Genomic DNA, 19,007 nt, shown 5'->3' with positions numbered 1-19,007 from the left:
AAGACCCAACACTCTGGATGAGCTTAAGGCCGCTATTGAAGCATCCTGGGCCTCCATAACATCTCAGCAGTGTCACAGGCTGATTGCCTCCATGCCACGCCGCATTGAAGCAGTCATTTCTGCCAAAGGATTCCCGACCAAGTATTGAGTGCATAACTGAACATTATTATTTGATGGTTTTTTTGTTTGTTATTAAAAAACACTTTTATTTGATTGGATGGGTGAAATATGCTAATTTATTGAGACAGGTTTTTTGGGTTATCAGGAGTTGTATGCCAAAATCATCAGTATTAAAACAATAAAAGACCTGACAAATTTCAGTTGGTGGATAATGAATCTATAATATATGAAAGTTTAATTGTAATCATTACATTATGGTAAATAATGAAATTTAACACTATATGCTAATTTTTTGAGAAGGACCTGTATAACTCATCCCTCCAAAATGCAACACAGAGACATCTTTGGCTTTCTTCTTTTCTAGGACCCTCTTCGCAATCCACCTCTACACAAACCACATAGTGCCATGACCAGTGCCCTGGACCAGGGGTCTCAAACACGGCTGCGTATATGGCCGCACATAGAAAAAAAATTGAATTTGACGGGCCACATTCTTTGCAAGATGAGATGACATTTTTAGCGATATTTTTTCTATACAGCATTTGATCAATTTTTTTAATTTTTTGGTTTACTGTTTATTTAATGTCCTTAAATGGCATTAACCGTATGGGGTGTGGTGCAATTTTATAGCTTGGGTCATTACAGATGTGGCAATAAAGGTTCACAATTTGTTTCAAGCTTTATTTTTATTTTTTTGTGTCCCCCAATTGGCCTCATACAGTAATAGTCTTACAGTTACCACCATATACTAATTCTTGCAGTAATGTCCATCAGCCTAATCCCCATCTTGCAGTAATGGTCCCCCAACCTGGTCCTCATATTGCAGTAATGGTCCCCCAACCTGGTCCTCATATTGCAGTAATGGTCCCCCAGCCTGGTCCTCATATTGCAGTAATGGTCCCCCAGCCTGGTCCTCATATTGCAGTAATGGTCCCCCAGCCTGGTCCTCATATTGCAGTAATGGTCCCCCAGCCTGGTCCTCATATTGCAGTAATGGTCCCCGAGCCTGGTCCTCATATTGCAGTAATGGTCCCCGAGCCTGGTCCTCATATTGCAGTAATGGTCCCCGAGCCTGGTTTCATATTGCAGTAATGGTCCCTCAGCCTGGTCCTCATATTGTAGTAATGGTCCCCCAGCCTGGTCCTCATATTGCAGTAATGGTCCCCACCCTGGTCCTCATATTGTAGTAATGGTCCCCGAGCCTGGTCCTCATATTGCAGTAATGGTCCCCGAGCCTGGTCCTCATATTGCAGTAATGGTCCCCGAGCCTGGTCTCATATTGCAGTAATGGTCCCCGAGCCTGGTCCTCATATTGCAGTAATGGTCCCCCAGCCTGGTCCTCATATTGCAGTAATGGTCCCCCAGCCTGGTCCTCATATTGCAGTAATGGTCCCCCAGCCTGGTCCTCATATTGCTGTAATGGTCCCCCAGCCTGGTCCTCATATTGCAGTAATGGTCCCCCAGCCTGGTCTCATATTGCAGTAATGGTCCCCCAGCCTGGTCCTCATATTGCAGTAATGGTCCCCCAGCCTGGTCCTCATATTGCAGTACTGGTCCCCCAGCCTGGTCCTCATATTGCAGTAATGGTCCCCCAGCCTGGTCCTCATATTGCAGTAATGGTCCCCCAGCCTGGTCCCCACATTGCAGTAATGGTTCACGAGCCTGGTCCTCATATTGCAGTAATGGTCCCCCAGCCTGGTCCTCATATTGCAGTAATGGTCCCCCAGCCTGGTCCTCATATTGCAGTAATGGTCCCCCAGCTGCAGTAATGGTCCCCCAGCCTGGTCCCCACATTGCAGTAATGGTCCCCCACCCTGGTCCTCATATTGCAGTAATGGTCCCCCAGCCTGGTCCCCACATTGCAGTAATGGTTCACGAGCCTGGTCTCATATTGTAGTAATGGTCCCCGAGCCTGGCCCCCATATTGCAGTAATGGTCCCCCAGCCTGGTCCTCATATTGCAGTAATGGTCCCCCAGCCTGGTCCTCATATTGCAGTAATGGTCCCCCAGCCTGGTCCTCATATTGCAGTAATGGTCCCCCAGCTGCAGTAATGGTCCCCCAGCCTGGTCCCCACATTGCAGTAATGGTCCCCCAGCCTGGTCTCATATTGCAGTAATGGTCCCCCACCCTGGTCCTCATATTGTAGTAATGGTCCCCCAGCCTGGTCCCCATATTGCAGTAATTTTTTGCTGCTGTTCACATGCACATTAAAAAAGTCCTCATTTGGCCTCCTCTTCTCTTTCATAGCGCATTGCAGTGACATCATTCACTGCCCGTGCCAGCCGTCATCAGCCTCTGATTGGCTGGTGGCTTGTATTGGTATTGTGGCACAGAGATGGGTCTCCGCGGCACAATACATCTCAATTGAATGTGCTGGAACTGTAAGACGCGGCAAAAATGTGGCATCAAAAACATACCAAAAGCACATCATGAAAATGTAGCCTTAGCATTCTTACCCACTATGATAAGCCGGTCACAGCTCCACTATAGGATGATGGTCCCTGTGGTAGATTGGCTCATGCGGCTGCTCATAGAGGTATATGAAAGATAAAGGGAATTGCTTTCTTGGTAATCGTGCCACCAGGAAGAAAGCGTGAATTCAGCTAACAAAAAAACCTGTGATCTTTTGCAAAACCAGTGATTATATACTCAATATGTAACAGAACCCAACATTTCAGCCATGATTCGACCTTTATCAAGGTTATCTGAACAAAGCACAAAAGTAACCAGGTAATATAACAAATGTAGGAAATCATATATAAAGAAACACGGAATTTACACAAAATTGACAATATCATGCAACAATTTATGGAGAAAAAAGGGTTTCTTATAGTCAAATGAATCACACAGCTGTTAAGACAATAAAGGGATATATTTTCTCAAAGGAAATCCTAACATGTAAAATATGTACAGTAACATTACAGAGGAATACAAACATGCTCAAACCACAGAGTGGTCAGCAAAACGTAAGGTCCTGTGACCATCCGGGATCAAAGAAAATAATGCAAGGCGTAGCCTGGAAAAGTAAGAAATCCAAACGAAACGAGGGGTCTCAAGAAAATAGACAGGTCAGATAAGCCATACATGTTTTGTGCAAAAAGGTAGAAGTTCAATCTGAATAAATAGGAAAACAAAATTAGTGCAACAAAACATATGGAGTCAGAAATTGCCAAAGTATAAAAGGTAATTCCCTTAATGCAAGTGGTAGGTGGAAACCAGGAAGGATCCTCTGTGGTGGTGGCAAGTGAGTTGTATGCTATACAGGGCGACATTAGGGAGAAATGCCAGACAGCTGGTGATGTGATAGTGCGGTAAGGGGGCTGCGCAGGCTCATTGTAGGAGGCCAAATTAGGGGACACAAAAAACAAAGCTTGAAAAAACAAAATTGCCACTAAAAATAATATGAAACCCTTTCTTCTCCACAAATTGTTAGTTGCATGATGTCAATTTTGTGTCAATTCTGTGTTTCTTTATATACAATTTCATACATTTTTTATATTACCTGATTACTTTTGTGCTTTGTTTAGATAACTTTGGTAAAGGCCAAATTATGACTGCTCATAGGGGTAGACACAGGAATGTTTCTTGTTAGAGAGTTTGGTTTATTAAAATATACAGCATAAACCAGTGAAAAGATCAGGAAAAACAACAGGATCCAGCAATCAGCCTACACGATAAACAGCTCTGGAGCTCTGGCCTCCCGGCATACCAAACACCGAATGATCCAGAAGGCTGACTATTCACCTTCTAAACTCCACCCTGGGGTGGAGATATGGTGAACAGCCACCCAGTCTTCAGCTGTTAATCCCTTAGTGTATTGGCACATTTTTCCCCAGGTTCATATCACTGAAGCGAACAACCTCAGTGATACATATCTCCCCTCCAGTAGTTTGCCAGTGACCGTGTCACATCCCCCACAAAGTATATTTGTCACCACAGCCCACAGGATGGATATTCCAGTCTATAAAATTGCCCTACAATTCCATAGAACCTGGTTAGCAAGTTGATGCTTTGCTTCTGTGATGTACATATCAATGGGCCAAAGTACATCACTGGCTCTTTTTCTGGGCCCCTTGATCATGATGACATCATTTATTTTAAGGGCTGTAATAGCTCTTCTTTTCTGATATTCTGTCCGCTCAGTCTACCTAATTGGAGATCCCAGACATTTTGCTAAGGATCTGCCTTTGTTTTCCTCCAATAATTCAAGCACACCATACAGAAATCATTAGTTACAATCCAAATATTTATTGACTGTTTGTGTTATATCACACAGGAATATCAGAAGTAAATGGATAATTTGTTGTAAGAAGCTTTCATCTTTATACAAATTTGTGTAGTTTAAAAGGAGTCATGAAAAACAAGAACTCATATACAGATGTGTCAATTTATACTCAATGTTGCATGTGGCACATTAGCATCATTCTGTGGTAGTAAGACCATATCTACATTGAAGGATTTTCATCATCTAACCTACCGTAAATCTTGATATCAGACCTAATACATTCCTTTTACAGACATTATGTATTCTTTCCAGCATTGTGCACTTTGACGAAGAGGTAAGGAAATGCCTTTTTGGCTACAGATACTATTAGAAGGATCCCACATCCTCTGTGTCCGCTCTGAGGAGTTTGCACAAGGCAGTGTGAGCATACAGCAGAGCACTCATTTGGGGGACTAAGGATCCCTACACTGGTTCTGGTTGGGATTCTTAAAGATCAATATTAGCACTGACAAATGACAGACTTTCTATGGGAAATTCCCTTTAATAGAACACAAAACTACTAACAGAATAGCTGCACTATAAAAGTGACAGCACTAACAAAGATGGCCATATACCTTGTATAGATGATGTTCCTCTCTACTCCACCATAAACAGCCATACTCATCATTGTGTATATGGTTCAAGACAGACGTCTGATCGTACCCATCAGGTAGCTTAAAGGGAATCTGTCAGCAGGATTATGCTACGTCATTGAAGCACAGCATGATTTAGGTACAAAATGACCCTGAATCCAGCAATGTACCACTAAGTTTACTGGGTGCAGTGGCTCTAACAAAATCAGAGTTCTTAAGGTACCGTCACACATAACGATATCGTTACCGAAATCGTTATGCGTGACAGCGACCAACGATCAGGCCCCTGCTGGGAGATAGTTGGTCGCTGGGGAAAGTCCAGGACTTTATTTTGTCGCTGGATCTCCCGCTGACATCGCTGAATCGGCGTGTGTGACGCCGATTCAGCGATGTCTTCACTGGTAACCAGGGTAAATATTGGGTTACTAAGCGCAGGGCCGCGCTTTGTAACCCGATGTTTACCCTGGTTACCCGGCCGTAAAGCAGAGCACAGCGGTGACGTCACCGCTCTGCTTTACGGCCGGCGCGCCGCTCACAGTCAGTGCGGGACGCTGAAGGCGAGGGACGTGACCAGACACCAGAATGTAAGTATGTAGTGTATTTTTTTTTACATTTAAAATGGTAACCATGGTAAACATCGGGTTACTAAGCACGGCCCTGCGCTTAGTAACCCAATGTTTACCCTGGTTACCCGGGGACTTCGGCATCGTTGGTCGCTGGAGAGCTGTCTGTGTGACAGCTCTCCAGCGACCAAACAGCGACACTGCAGCGATCAGCATCGTTGTCTATATCGCTGCAGCGTCGCTTAACGGTACCTTTACATTTAGCAAAGCAGCAGAGCTGAGATAGCTAACCCCGGGCACACACACAAGGTTCTGTATGTACATAGCTAAAGATAGTGAGCTGCTTATCAAAAGAATGGACTTGGATTTACCACTGCTGTAGTCCAGACAATGATAATCACGAGGTAATAAAACCATCAGAAGAAGTAAACAACAGCACACAGCTGGACATGTGACACATCACTGAAATCTGTGTTTTAACCCCTACCTCATGGTGTCAGATTGCATAGCAAAAACCTGCTGATAGATTCCCTTTAAGAATAGTGCAATCTAAAATTCAGGTTCAGAAACAAAATTGAGTGGGTAGAATACAAAACATTCAATGAGAATTGTATTAAATGTTAAGAAAAGAACAAGAAAACATTTCCTTGTTTAAAGGAGCACTTGGCCAAACACATTGTTCTGCCAGCCTACTGCAAGGCCTACTGGGCAGTGGTTTATGCAAGGATTCTCTTATAGGGGTAGTCTCATCTTATTAAGCTGATAATATTGCAAAAACAAGCAACTTTATAATGTACCCCTTATTAACTCCCCTCCCCCCATGTATGATGCCTCGCAGATGTTGGCTGTGTTGCACAGCTGGCATTAGCCTTTATCTGCAATGAGCGTAGCAGAGTTCTGCCCAACTGCTGTGAACCCCTTGAATGCCACGGTCAATCTTTGACGGCATCTAAAGTGTGCAGTCCGTTTCACACGCCCTTCCACTCCCTTGCGATTCTGAGGCACAGTGCCGATAGATTGCGATGGCAGCCATGGGATTGTTGAGTGCCTTTCTTTTTGCCATGATGGCAGCTCTGAAAACCAGGCTGGAGCAGGGCTTCATATGAGACCCTGATTTTCTCCATATACTGCAATACTGTGGTATTGCCATATATAGAACAAGCAATCACATGAAGTTCAAATCCCCCAAGAATTTAAAAATAAAAATCACTAGCCGCAGTGAGAAAACAATATACCAAAAGTTTATTCCACTGTGGTAAAAAAATATTTTGCCTCTCAGTTTTTGTATATTATCCTTAGCATAGGGCATCATTGTCTTATCGGCACCCGCACCGATCAGCTATTCTTGGTGGCATTTGCAGATCCACCTCCTATTGAAATCAATAGGGGGTGGATGTGTGGTACACTAGTTCGTAGACGGTGATGTGCAGCTCCACAACTGAGCAGTTCCGGCTGACACTGGGAACAGTTGATCGGCCGAGGTGCTGGGTGTAGCAGCCCCACCAATCAGACACTGACGATCTATCCTAAGGAATGTTAAAGTCCCCAGACAACCCCTTTAAGCTGTCCGGTTTGCGGGATCTAGCCATCTTCAGTGCTCCTACCCTCCTCTGATGTTGCAGAAGTAAACCTGCTTATGCTAGCTGCCTCGGAAAGCGCACAGTGCAGGTGATGAGCCTATCCATACTTCCAACCTGAACCATTAGGAGCGGACAAGCAGGAGGTAGAGGAGATAAGATTCAAAGTGAGACAACCCCTTTAAGAGAGGCATAACATGATATGCTTTACATGAAGGGTTTCTTTCAGTCACATGATGTCCCTAAAAGTAAAAAATAACAGATCAACAGATCAATACATGATGAAACTTGTAGGTATCTAATCTTATGGAGCTGTTCACCTTAAAATATTGACATAAGCAAGACATAAAACATGGTCTATAATAGAACAAATCTTGGCAATAAAGGTTTCGCAATCCTTGCAATAATCTGATAAATAGGTTAAGTCATTTGCTCTTATGAAGATATTAAAGTGCATTTTTAATATACGGTACTTGCAAAACGATCAGGCACAAATGTTGTATTGTATATTCCATAAATAGTATACATGACATTTAAAAGGGCAGAGTGCCTCGTGATACACCATAACACCCACCATAACACCCCACTTATGTCTTTGGAATTATAAAGCATTAGGAAATAAACTGGAAAGATTTCATGCAGCGTTTTACTTAGAAGGGGCAAATTATGGCATTAGGGTAAAATCTGGCCCCGTATTGGGTTAGCATGATTTTTAGGTAATTATTAGTGACGAGCGAACGTGCTCCGATAAGGTGTTCTCTGAACATGCTCTGGTGCTAACCGAGTGGATATGTTTGAGTCTCCGCGGCTGCATGGCTGTCAATCAGCCACGAGACATGCAGTCACGAGGACGCCAACACATTTTCGAGCACCCTGTTAGCACATGAGCATGCTTGGGTAACACCTTATCAGAGGCCGTTGCCTCATCACTAGTCATTTTCTGTAAATATACGGATAGAAGGAGAGATGCATTTCTTGTTAAGCCTCAAATGTAGTGTATAATACGGTGTTTAACTCTTCGTATATTTAATGTAAACCCCACATTCCTCCCAATTCTGCTGGACCAAACTTTTGTCACTGCAGAATAACTATCGATGGTGCTGCAGGTCCATTCAGGAGGATCACCGTGGTTAGAGGAATATTACAGTGTTAATTTGCCAGTGTATAAAGGTCGTTTGTCAGCTCGGTCGGAAGGACTTTTAAATACTTAAATGCCTCATAAAATAATTAAATTATCTCAAGGATTTTCTAGATCAGACCGCTTTTATTATACTAAGGAAAGAGCTTAGGAAAAGAAAATTTCATGATGGACATGAAGTACAAAAATGTACTTACGGTAAATGGATCCAGGCATGAATGGGTTCCTACTACACATCATATATGGTACATAATTACCTGTGATAACGTTGACACAATTAAAGTACAGAAGACCAATAAAAAGCTTTAAGCGTTTGACTAGGACTAGAGAGAAAGGGTCTGGTTTCTTTATATTACAGACTCCTTTTTACTAATCCAGAAAAACCTCCCAAAAAATGCAGGTGATTGGCAGGGCCATAAATGTATTCACTATGGAGAGGATCAAAAAGAAATTATTGGTGAACTAATCTCCTTGTTATAGGGTAGTGTTCACATGCTTTGGTTTGGCCACTAGGAACAAAATTTAGCTTTAAAAGAAAGAAATTCCCATCTTGAGAAATCATCACCTTCCTTTAGGAGCGGTGATAACTTACTGATTGATGAAGGTCCAAAAACCGCGACCCTCACTGTTCCCAAGAGCAGAGTCTTTACAGACCCCAATCTGAACATAGCAGCAACATTTATTCTCTATGGGACTGGTGAAAAAAGCAAAGATGAATGTGTATGACTCTGTTCTGCCTCTTTCTCAGGATCGGCGGGGGTCTTCACCCCCATCCAGCAACTTATCACCTACCCCATGGATAGGTCATAACGTCTAAAAATGGGAAGAACCCTTAACAGAAAACATCTTGGTCACACAATGCAGCAGAAACCTCCTTGTGTGTGGCATTTAGGTTAAGTTCCCAGGATGAGTTTTTGACGTTGCGTATTTTGGAGGAAACGCAATTAATTTCTCTTACTTATGGGTGCAGAAATGCTGCAGAAAATCTGCAATATGAAACACTCACCAAAAAGCTCATTGTGGGAACACAGCCTAAAGGTACCGTCACACGATGTCGATCGCTGCAGCGTCGCTGTTTGGTCGCTGGAGAGCTGTCACACAGACCGCTCTCCAGCGACCAACGATCCCGAGGTCCCCGGTAACCAGGGTAAACATCGGGTTACTTAGCGCAGGGCCGCGCTTAGTAACCCAATGTTTACCCTGGTTACCAGCGTAAACGTTAAAAAAACAAACACTACATACTTACCTTCAGCTGTCTGTCCTCCGGCGCTCTACTTTCCTCTGCACTGTCAGCACCGGTCAGCCGGAAAGCAGAGCGGTGACGTCACCGCTCTGCTTTCCGGCTGGCCGGCGCTGACACAGGATGCAGGAGGAGTGCAGAGAAGCAGAGCGCCGGGGACAGACAGCTGAAGGTAAGTATGTAGTGTTTGTTTTTTTAACGTTTACGCTGGTAACCAGGGTAAACATCGGGTTACTAAGCGCGGCCCTGCGCTTAGTAACCCGATGTTTACCCTGGTTACCAGTGAAGACATCGCTGGATCGGCGTCACACACGCCGATCCAGCGATGTCAGCGGGAGATCCAGCGACGAAATAAAGTTCTGGACTTTCCTCAGTGACCAACGACATCACAGCAGGGCCTGATCGTTGGTCGCTGTGACACATAACGATTTCCTTAACGATATCGTTGCTACGTCACAAAAAGCAACGATATCGTTAACGATATCGTTATGTGTGACGGTACCTTAAGGTTATGTTCACACATTGCTTTTTTTATGCAAATGTTAAGCTGTGTTTCAGAGTACCAGCAGAAGCTGAGATTTCACAAATCTCATGTGCACACATTGTTTTTTTCCATGACTGAATTGGAAAACTGCTGCGTTCTTGAAAATTGCTGCATATAACTTATTTCACCCACAGAGAGCAATGAGTAAGTGCAACCCCCCCTCCCCTCAAAAAACAAAAACACCATAGGTATCAGGTTCTGCTGCATTTTGGTGCAAAAACATTTAGGAAGTTGCATCATGTGTCACTATGGTTGCACTAAGCTTGCACAAGAGACCAGCAACACAGCAAATACGCAGAAAAAAATAAATGACTTTTTGCAAGCAGCTTCTTTACTGCCAGAAGAGCAGGTTTGGGCTGCAGAAAAAAAAAAGGCAGCAAAGATGCAAAGTGTGAACATACCATTAGAGATCTTAATTGCAGTGCCAAAGAAACGGTTCTACAGAAACTTCTTGGAACTGCTTTTTAAGGAGAAAAAAGAAAAAGAAAAAGAATTATCACTACATTTTACACTCTTCCGAACGTATACTCTGAGTGAATAAGAATCATTAGGGAACGATTTAGGATCTGCGATGCAATGTCTGATGTGAGGATTACCAACGATGATTTAATCCTGCATAAACCTCCATATAACCCTGATGTTCTGGTGTCTGAGAATCTCAATCAAGCAATAACACATGGTGATACATCTGTACAACGTAAGAAATTATACTAATGAGCACTTGGAGTCTAATCTTATAGCCTCGACTGATATAAGGTGCACAGCTCATCCACATAGCATCCTAGATGGGTCTTGTATATAGAAATGTTACACTTATTTTATATATTTATTAATGGCACTTCCAAAACAATCTAAATACTGCAGTCAGCATTGGTTTTTTTTTGGTTGGCTGGTATTGATGAGTGTGTGTTATAAGCCTAGTTTGCCATGATAAATGGCAGCTCACTCGCACCTGTATTGTTCTGCAGTCAAACTGAATGGATTAATGCAGACTATAGGGCCAGAAACTCTGGAGCTATTCACAAGCATATCTGCACAGCAGCTATTTAGTAGGTAGCACATTCCCTCAGACGCTCCTCCAGCTTATTTCCCGTACAAAACGCTATTTGGTTCTATATTTTGCATTGTGGGGTAAGTTCTAGCACGTCTTACAAAAAAGAAATCACAAAAAACTCTCAGTTAAATATTAAAGTCCTCCAGGCAATGCTCCAGGGGGGAAAAGTAAGCAAATTAGCTCTCAAAGAACAAAGAGAATAATATACGGTATATCTGTATCTCAAAGTTCTATGCTACAAATGTGATCCTTTAATGAGCCATGCACCAGGGCCAATGATAAATGGAAACTGGAAACTCATCTACAGGCAGGGTTGTTTGCCTGTTGTGTTCTGAAATTCATGTGCTAGTAATGAAGCTTAAAAAGTACCTACCACCATTCCTTGACTGCGCTTTTAATTTAGAAAAAAATGGGCAGCATCAAGCAGGTGATTTTTCTCATGTTACTTCTTACCAAACCATTGGCATAAAGGACCCGAATTTCCATAACATTTTGGGTCTGAATTTTTGAGTTGTAGGATCTCGGCATTCAGAGAGGGATCCCATAACCCCTTATGTTCCTCCTGGAGGTGAAAGAGCAAATACCATGTGTTTATCAGGAGATCTCACTCTTTGCACTATCCCAGTTCTGTTTGCACTCTTGTGCTGTTGTAAGGTGAAGGTACCTTCACACATAACGATATCGTTAACGATATCGTTGATTTTTGTGACGTAGCAACGATATCGTTAAGGAAATCGTTATGTGTGACAGCGACCAACGATCAGGCCCCTGCTGGGAGATCGTTGGTCGCTGAACAAAGTCCAGAACTTTATTTGGTCGCTGGATCTCCCGCTGACATCGCTGAATCGGCGTGTGTGACACCGATCCAGCGATGTCTTCACTGGTAACCAGGGTAAACATCGGGTAACTAAGCGCAGGGCCGCGCTTAGTAACCCGATGTTTACCCTGGTTACCAGCGTAAAAGTTAAAAAAACAAACACTACATACTTACCTACCGCTGTCTGTCCCCGGCGCTCTGCTTTTCTGCACTCCTCCTGTACTGGCTGTGAGCACAGCAGCCGGAAAGCAGAGCGGTGACGTCACCGCTCTGCTTTCCGGCTGACCGACGCTCACAGCCAGTACAGGAGGAGTGCAGAGCACAGCGCTGGGGACAGACATGCCGATCCAGCGATGTCCACGGGAGATCCAGCGACAAAATAAAGTTCTGGACTTTGTTCAGCGACCAACGATCTCCCAGCAGGGGCCTGATCGTTGGTCGCTGTCACACATAACGATTTCCTTAACGATATCGTTGCTACGTCACAAAAAGCAACGATATCGTTAACGATATCGTTATGTGTGAAGGTACCTTCAACTTTGCTCTATCCCAGTTTACTATCTCCTAAGTAAAGATAACACAGCAGATCTCGGTCTTTCAATCTGAGGAGGATAACAGGAGGGTAGCAAGATCCTACTCTGTATGCTAGGATCCCACAACCCAAACATTTTTGCTAGAAAGTCGGGTCCTTTGTGCTGATGTTAGGGACCTTTGTGGCCACTTTTGTTAACAGGTGATAGTTAGAAAAAATTGTCAGTCTCAAGTTGCCCACTCTTTTCTTGAGGGACAATCATCTCAAGTTATTAAATTGCTTTAGTTAATTAAACAGCATGAAGATAAGCTCCTTTGCAATGGACTTAACTTTTGTATGTGTAGTCAGTGCTTTTATCTTCCATAGTGTAAAGCTGCTTTGCATGAAGCTTGGCCACCAGTGCCTGCCCAGACCCAGGCAGAGTATGCACAGCTGTTACAATCCAGGAGAGGAGTTAACACCTAATATCTCAGCCACCTCTCTCCAGCTCAATTTCTATACAGCAATTAGCTGGACATCTCACTCTCTCTCTCCTCTAACAGGTTGCTGTTATAAATCTTGCAAATCTTACTAAATCACCATAACATTGGTTTCTCCATGAAACCGGTCTCTTAATCTTGGCTCTCAGCTCTCTTTCCCAGAGCCATGTGCGTGTTCTAATACAGTTATCTCTATATGTAAATACAGTAATAGTGTAGACTCCAGAACAAATCAATGATGGTTAAATGTGTTACAGCAGAACTTGAGCGATATAATTCTACTACTCACCAGAAATGTTACTCAAGGAGAGCCCAACCTGCCAGGAACTAGAAAGTAAAGAGACAAATGAAACTGCCTAGCTCTGAGCTGCCCAAGAGACAACTTGACGATATCCCTTTCAATAAAAAGGGCAGTCTCAGACTGGTGATACGTAAAGTTTTCTAGGACAAATATTTTTAAATTTCCATTTGAAATGCAGAATATGTTGATTTGGCAACAACTCCAACTCTTGGATTGTTAAAATCAAAGCCCTCTGCTGGCCATTATATATACACCATAGCAATATGTCAACCCCCCCCCCCAGTCAAATATTTTAACAAAGGTTTACAAAAGCCATATTATATACAAATACTAGCACTTTTGTTACCTTTTCCTCTTTTAATGTTATTAGACCCATTAGCACAGGTCAACACTCTTATGGCTATTAATCCCATTCAAGGCTTCACTTTACCATTAACTTTTCAACAAATTGGAATGGGAGACCCCAAGGAGTCTACATCAGGAAGTCTTACACTGGGAAGAAAGCATGCAATGTTTCCATAGTTTATCATTTTTTGGCATCTATGGACATCAATCAATAAGGCATAGATCCGTTGCTAATCACTGAATTGTATCCATCATAGGATGCACATTCCTCAACATTTATCTGAAGTTCTATATTTACTATTTTAGATTAAAAAGACGGAAAAAGATGCATAAAATGAAACAGCATATACTTCATGATGCTTTATCAACCTACCACAAGATAAATAGAAGTGCACATGAAATGCAAATAGCCGTGGAGAGAAGACTTAGGTCATTATTACAAATGTGACAACAGTTTGTAAAGTTTTTAAATACAGGTGTACATTTAATATGTTACATTAATGTTAAGTAAGACTAAGTTTTTTCCTATGTTTTAATACAATACCTACCAGGACACACAGAGATAAAAGACTTGTGGAGTTTAGTGCTGGGCAAATGATGTATGACAACAACTGATGATAGAATGGGGGCGCTCCACCAAGGAGCACCAGGTCCGCGAGTTCATTCCCTAAGAGGTCATAGACCTAAGTGCACAAGATGAGTGTTTTTACATTGGTGTGTTCAATGGTTCCAGTAAACCGCTGAGGGCATCCCATTTTACACTTGAAAGTTGACTTCTCAGTGTGCAGCGATGACGCAATCTGACACAGACACGAGCCACCGCCAGAAACGTAAACTTAATCACATGGAGATTAAAGGAAAGTCATTTGGAGATTACTTCCATCCAATCTTGCTAGAAGTTCCATTGGTTCGTATTGAGTCCAGTATAGCCCAGAAAACAATGGCCGTCCAGTTATTGTAAGTACCGATAAACTTTAAAACAGTGATTTCCAGAGTCTGCTACAACAACATGGCCATCTGACGTCAGAGCCAGTCCTTGTGGACCATACAGTGGGTCAGCAGAAGTGTTGATGTAAGACAAAAATGATCCGCTGCCATCAAAAACCTAGTCAAAAACAAAAATTATTATTAACCGATGAGTAATGTAACTTCCTACAATCTCTACATATAAACACATTATATATTGAATATATGGTATACAGCATCAGTAGGGCTCATTCGCATGTCTGGTTTTCACAGGTAGCACTCATACCTACGATATGCTATTGGTTCATGCACGTCTGATCTTTCCATGGACTGATTGGTCAGCCGAAAACATGTCCGATTCTGATCAGTTACTCAGATCAAAATTGGCAATGCAAGTTAATGAAAGACATTGGATCTTACTCCGATGACATCCAAGTGCAGTCCCATTTTCATAGACTAAGAACGGAGAAATTGGAGAAACTTTTTTTTTTTTTTTTTTTTTATTTCTCCACGTACGAGAAAAATGGATCAAGCTCAGATCAAACTCATTGGTCCATTTTTCTTGGATGTGGAAAAACCAGACATGTGAATGAGCCCTTAAATCAGGAGAAAGAATTAGTTTAGATTTCAGCTCTAGATACATTGAGCAAAACCAAAAGAAATGAACTGGAGTATAACTTGGTGTACATGCAACGTGTAGATATATACTGGTTTTAAGTAAGTAGAAAAGCGTAAAAGCCATCATACCAGCGACAAGGTTAATCGGTACGGTCCTAATCTCTTGTATTAAAACCTACAATGATACATTGAGTCTAGTGGTGGTAAAACATTTGAATACATACCGTAAATGCCTTTAAAAAGGAATCCGTCAAAAGGTTTTTGTTACCTCATCTGAAAGCATGATGCAGGGACAGAGACCCTGATTCCAGAGATATATCACTTCGTTTACTTGCTGCAGAAGTTGAAATAAAAACTAGTTTTCGCTGCTGCAGGTGTAGCCGTGCTCAGAATGCTGAGCCCTGTATAACCCCACCCACACCACTGATTGGCAGCTTTGTGTGTACACTGTATATTGACAGAAAGCTGCTAATCTTTGATGGGGCGAGGTTACACAGAGCAGTTGACTAGGAGGCATGAGATACCTAGTCAATTACTGATAATCTATTGTTTATAAAACAAGGGATTTTATTTAAATAGCGCACCGCCCAGTAAGTGACACATTGCTAGAATTAGGGTCTCAGCCCTTACATCGCGCTGCTCTCGGATTACGTAGTAAAACAGATTCCATTTAAGATGCGATTATAATGTAACTCTGGGACATTTCTAACATGTAACACAACCGGATCAATTCTAGTATTGAAATTCAGGCAACTAATGCAAGTCTTGAAGGTGCTCTGTGCACTAAATACTACATGCAATGACAAAGGAAAAAAACTGCTGCTTATTTACTGGACTACAAATAATTGCCAAAATGATTCCACCTTGTCAGACATCGCTTCCTGCTGTGAAGCTGCCCTCCTTTATATAGATTCCAACATTACAAAACCTTGTGTTTGTATGAAATCAGGAGTGTGTACCTCCCCATGCACCTATGAGGATGCCCAATCATATCCCTGCATAAAACAGGCAGTACAGTAATGTGCATGGGGTCTAACCGGTGACTGAAGGGGGCTGGCAGAGTAAGGAAAACGGAGGTTCGTGCTCAGCCATTAGTCGCAGAGGAAGGGGACACGGCTAGGACAACGTCTCCTGTACAGTAATGTGCAGCCATTGTATTAGTGTGTATGATAAGGACTTCTAAAGAACCAAGCACCCCAGAAAACGACATTTGGGGAACCGGAGTCCTGTGTATTAAGTGACCCTCGTAGCTCATTTTGCACTTTTGCAACCGCACCGTTGGCATAATGTAGGTGTAGGTGTCACAACTGGAACAATTTTATCTTCCACATAAATAAACCATAACCACTGCAGACCTTAGGAAATCCCATATCAAAAACACAAAATCTAACTTTAAATTATCATTTAAATTTCCGCGGGGTAAATGAGAACAGGTTAAGAAGTTTTGCATGCGTCCTGGGGAATTATTGGATTTCTTGCCCACTAGCCAGGGTTTTTCTGGATTTCCTAAAAATATATCATCACTCAATATGCCCGAGCTGTAATGGTCGGTACCGTATGTAGAATCCTTATGTTCCTATATTTGTACATTTCGGAAACACATGGCATAATATCGGAGCTCTCACCTGTATTCGGCTATTTCCCCAGTCAGCTACTATTATATTCCCATTAGAATCCACAGCCACTCCAGTTGGTGCATTAAACTGACCATTGCCTTCTCCATTTGATCCAAACTTCAGGATAAACTCACCATCTTGATTAAATACCTGTATGTGAAATCAAAAAAACGTCACCATGAAGCCACAGGTCCAAGTTGGTAACATTAATGGTCACTCTTAATCTATGAAGAAGTAGTTTGTGAGTCTGGTGAAGTAACCGTCCTGTTCTGCTGCACAAGAAAATGAATTTAAATAGGAATATTTCACAATTTGTCTTTTTGCTTTAATGTGTTATTACACGGAGATCTCACCCATATGGTTGACCTGTGGTGTAGATTGAAGTTTGAAGCATTTGAATTTCTGTTACCAATTTTCACATCAGATTTCACCTTCCAGTGTAACGTTGCAGCTAAATGCACATTAGAGATAGAACCGTCTAGGGAAACCATGCCAACTTAGCAGGGACTGTCCAATACAGTTCATTCATCCCACAATATAACATATTTGTATACTGCAGACAGCTGACAGTACAAACGGTACAGAAATATGCTGCTCATTACCTTTCCATTCTTTGCAATACAATTCTACTACCTGATTCATCAAGACAGACATTGTACATGCCAGTGTTAATGACGGCTCATGCCAAAGTCAGAGGCGCCTGATTCATAAAAAGGCGCACACTTCTTAATGAATCAGGGGGCGTGTACCTCCGTGTATTTTTATCAAGGCTATCAACATCCAGCATTCGCATTAACAATGGTTACAAACCATGGCCAATTCCCAGACTTTGGAAATTCTCTTATGTCCTCATACCCCCTGATTGGGATGTAAGCAGCCAGGGACCCGAGGGGTTGAGCTCCTTTTCATACACCCACGTACTGCGCAGGAGAAGCCCCTCGTCGCCATTGTTGGGTGAGAAATACCCTCCTTATCAGAGGAGGATTGGAGCGAGGACTTGTCATCCCCACAATGTGCTTCACTGGCAATTCATAACCAGCGAGTCCAAATGTATACAGCCCATCAATGCGGGTTATATAAAATGGGAGGCTCCGCCACTGCAGATTGCCATAGGTGCGGGGAAGAGGCGGCAGATTTTATACACCTGGTATTATCCTCCTATTGCAGGAGGTCCCGGCTATTTTCATCGAGATCATACACTGCCTTAAAGGGGTGCTCCAAAGGCAAAGCATTTTTTTTTTAAACTCCCTATTTAGTCCCATAATCTAAGCTATTTTTTTTAATATACTTGCGTTAAAAATTGCCTACTAATCCCCACTACACTGTCTAACTGCTTTTGTATTTTTTTTTTACTACTTCCTGTCGGATAAAGATTTGTTCGAGTATCACCGGTGGGATACTCAAACTAAGCATCATCGGGGGCAGAGTCTGTGGTCACTGTCACAGCCTCTGCGCCCCCCAAAACGAAGTGGAACGCCCCCAGACACAGGGCCACGCGTTTTGGTACCGGGCCTCTCTGGTTCGGTTCTGAGGCTGTCACGGTGGCTAGACCCGGTCCGCGACCCTGCTAAGGGGCATCCAATGAAAGTAGTGGAACAGTCTGTCAGGAGTTCGTGACGCCACCTGTGGTGTTCGGTCAGGGTGACCGACACTGCTATGTGGTCCGCTGGGGTGATGGAATGGCAGCCGGATGGTATACCTTCCCACAGGTGAAGTATGTCCCCAGGGCTTCCCAGTAAGGTGGATGGTGATGGTGTGAGGTGCAGGCAATAACGAGGACACAAGGTTGCAGTCTTTTTACTGAAGGCTTCAGGATCCTCAATCCAGAGTACGTTTAACAGGGCTCTCAGAGACCGGCCGGTCCGATGGGCACATCCAGAGTTTCCCTCGCAGATGGAAATCGTTACCTACCACTAGCGCCTGTGTGTTGTAGTCCTACCCTGCTGAGCATTCAGAATAGTCCTCACAACTGCTGTTCTCGTTCGTTCGTTCTCTACAGCTCTCTCTCTCGTTCTTTGGTTCCAGATGTTACTAGTTTCTAACGTCCCCCAGGTATGTTTTGGCTAGGACACACCCGTATGACGGGAAGGCTTGGAGGTCTTCCGGGACCCTAGAGACGCCCCTCTCCCAATGTTGCCTCCTATGTCTTCGTAGGTGTAGTAAGGTAGACAGCCAGCCTATGACTAACTGTCCAGCGGAGTTTGAAGTAAGGCCTGAAGTCAGTTACTCCTACGGTGTT

The 19,007-nt window shown here is 43.0% G+C and overlaps 1 protein-coding gene and 1 long non-coding RNA gene across 6 annotated transcripts in view; both read right to left on the bottom strand.

Moving 5' to 3' along the window:
• Positions 1–4,348: 4,348 nt before the first annotated feature.
• LOC138656818 (uncharacterized) lies at positions 4,349–11,790 on the bottom strand. The gene is made up of 2 exons (XR_011316975.1): positions 9,862–11,790; positions 4,349–5,321 (listed from the first exon to the last, which is right to left on the bottom strand). It is a non-coding gene; the product is annotated as an uncharacterized lncRNA (long non-coding RNA).
• Positions 11,791–13,913: 2,123 nt separating this feature from the next.
• Positions 13,914–19,007, bottom strand: part of TRIM2 (tripartite motif containing 2) — a 202,125-nt gene continuing 197,031 nt past the window's right edge. For all 5 annotated transcript variants that reach the window (XM_069744090.1, XM_069744087.1, XM_069744091.1 and 2 more), the window contains 2 exons: positions 16,778–16,918; positions 13,914–14,673 (listed from right to left, as the gene is read on the bottom strand). In XM_069744090.1, the coding sequence (XP_069600191.1) occupies positions 14,521–14,673; positions 16,778–16,918 (294 nt within the window). In that variant the 3' untranslated portion in view covers positions 13,914–14,520. The remainder of the gene's footprint in view (positions 14,674–16,777; positions 16,919–19,007) is intronic.

Source organism: Ranitomeya imitator, chromosome 1 (genome assembly GCF_032444005.1).
Source record: "Ranitomeya imitator isolate aRanImi1 chromosome 1, aRanImi1.pri, whole genome shotgun sequence".
Taxonomy (NCBI): domain Eukaryota; kingdom Metazoa; phylum Chordata; class Amphibia; order Anura; family Dendrobatidae; genus Ranitomeya; species Ranitomeya imitator.
This window is presented reverse-complemented; position numbering and strand designations above follow the sequence as displayed.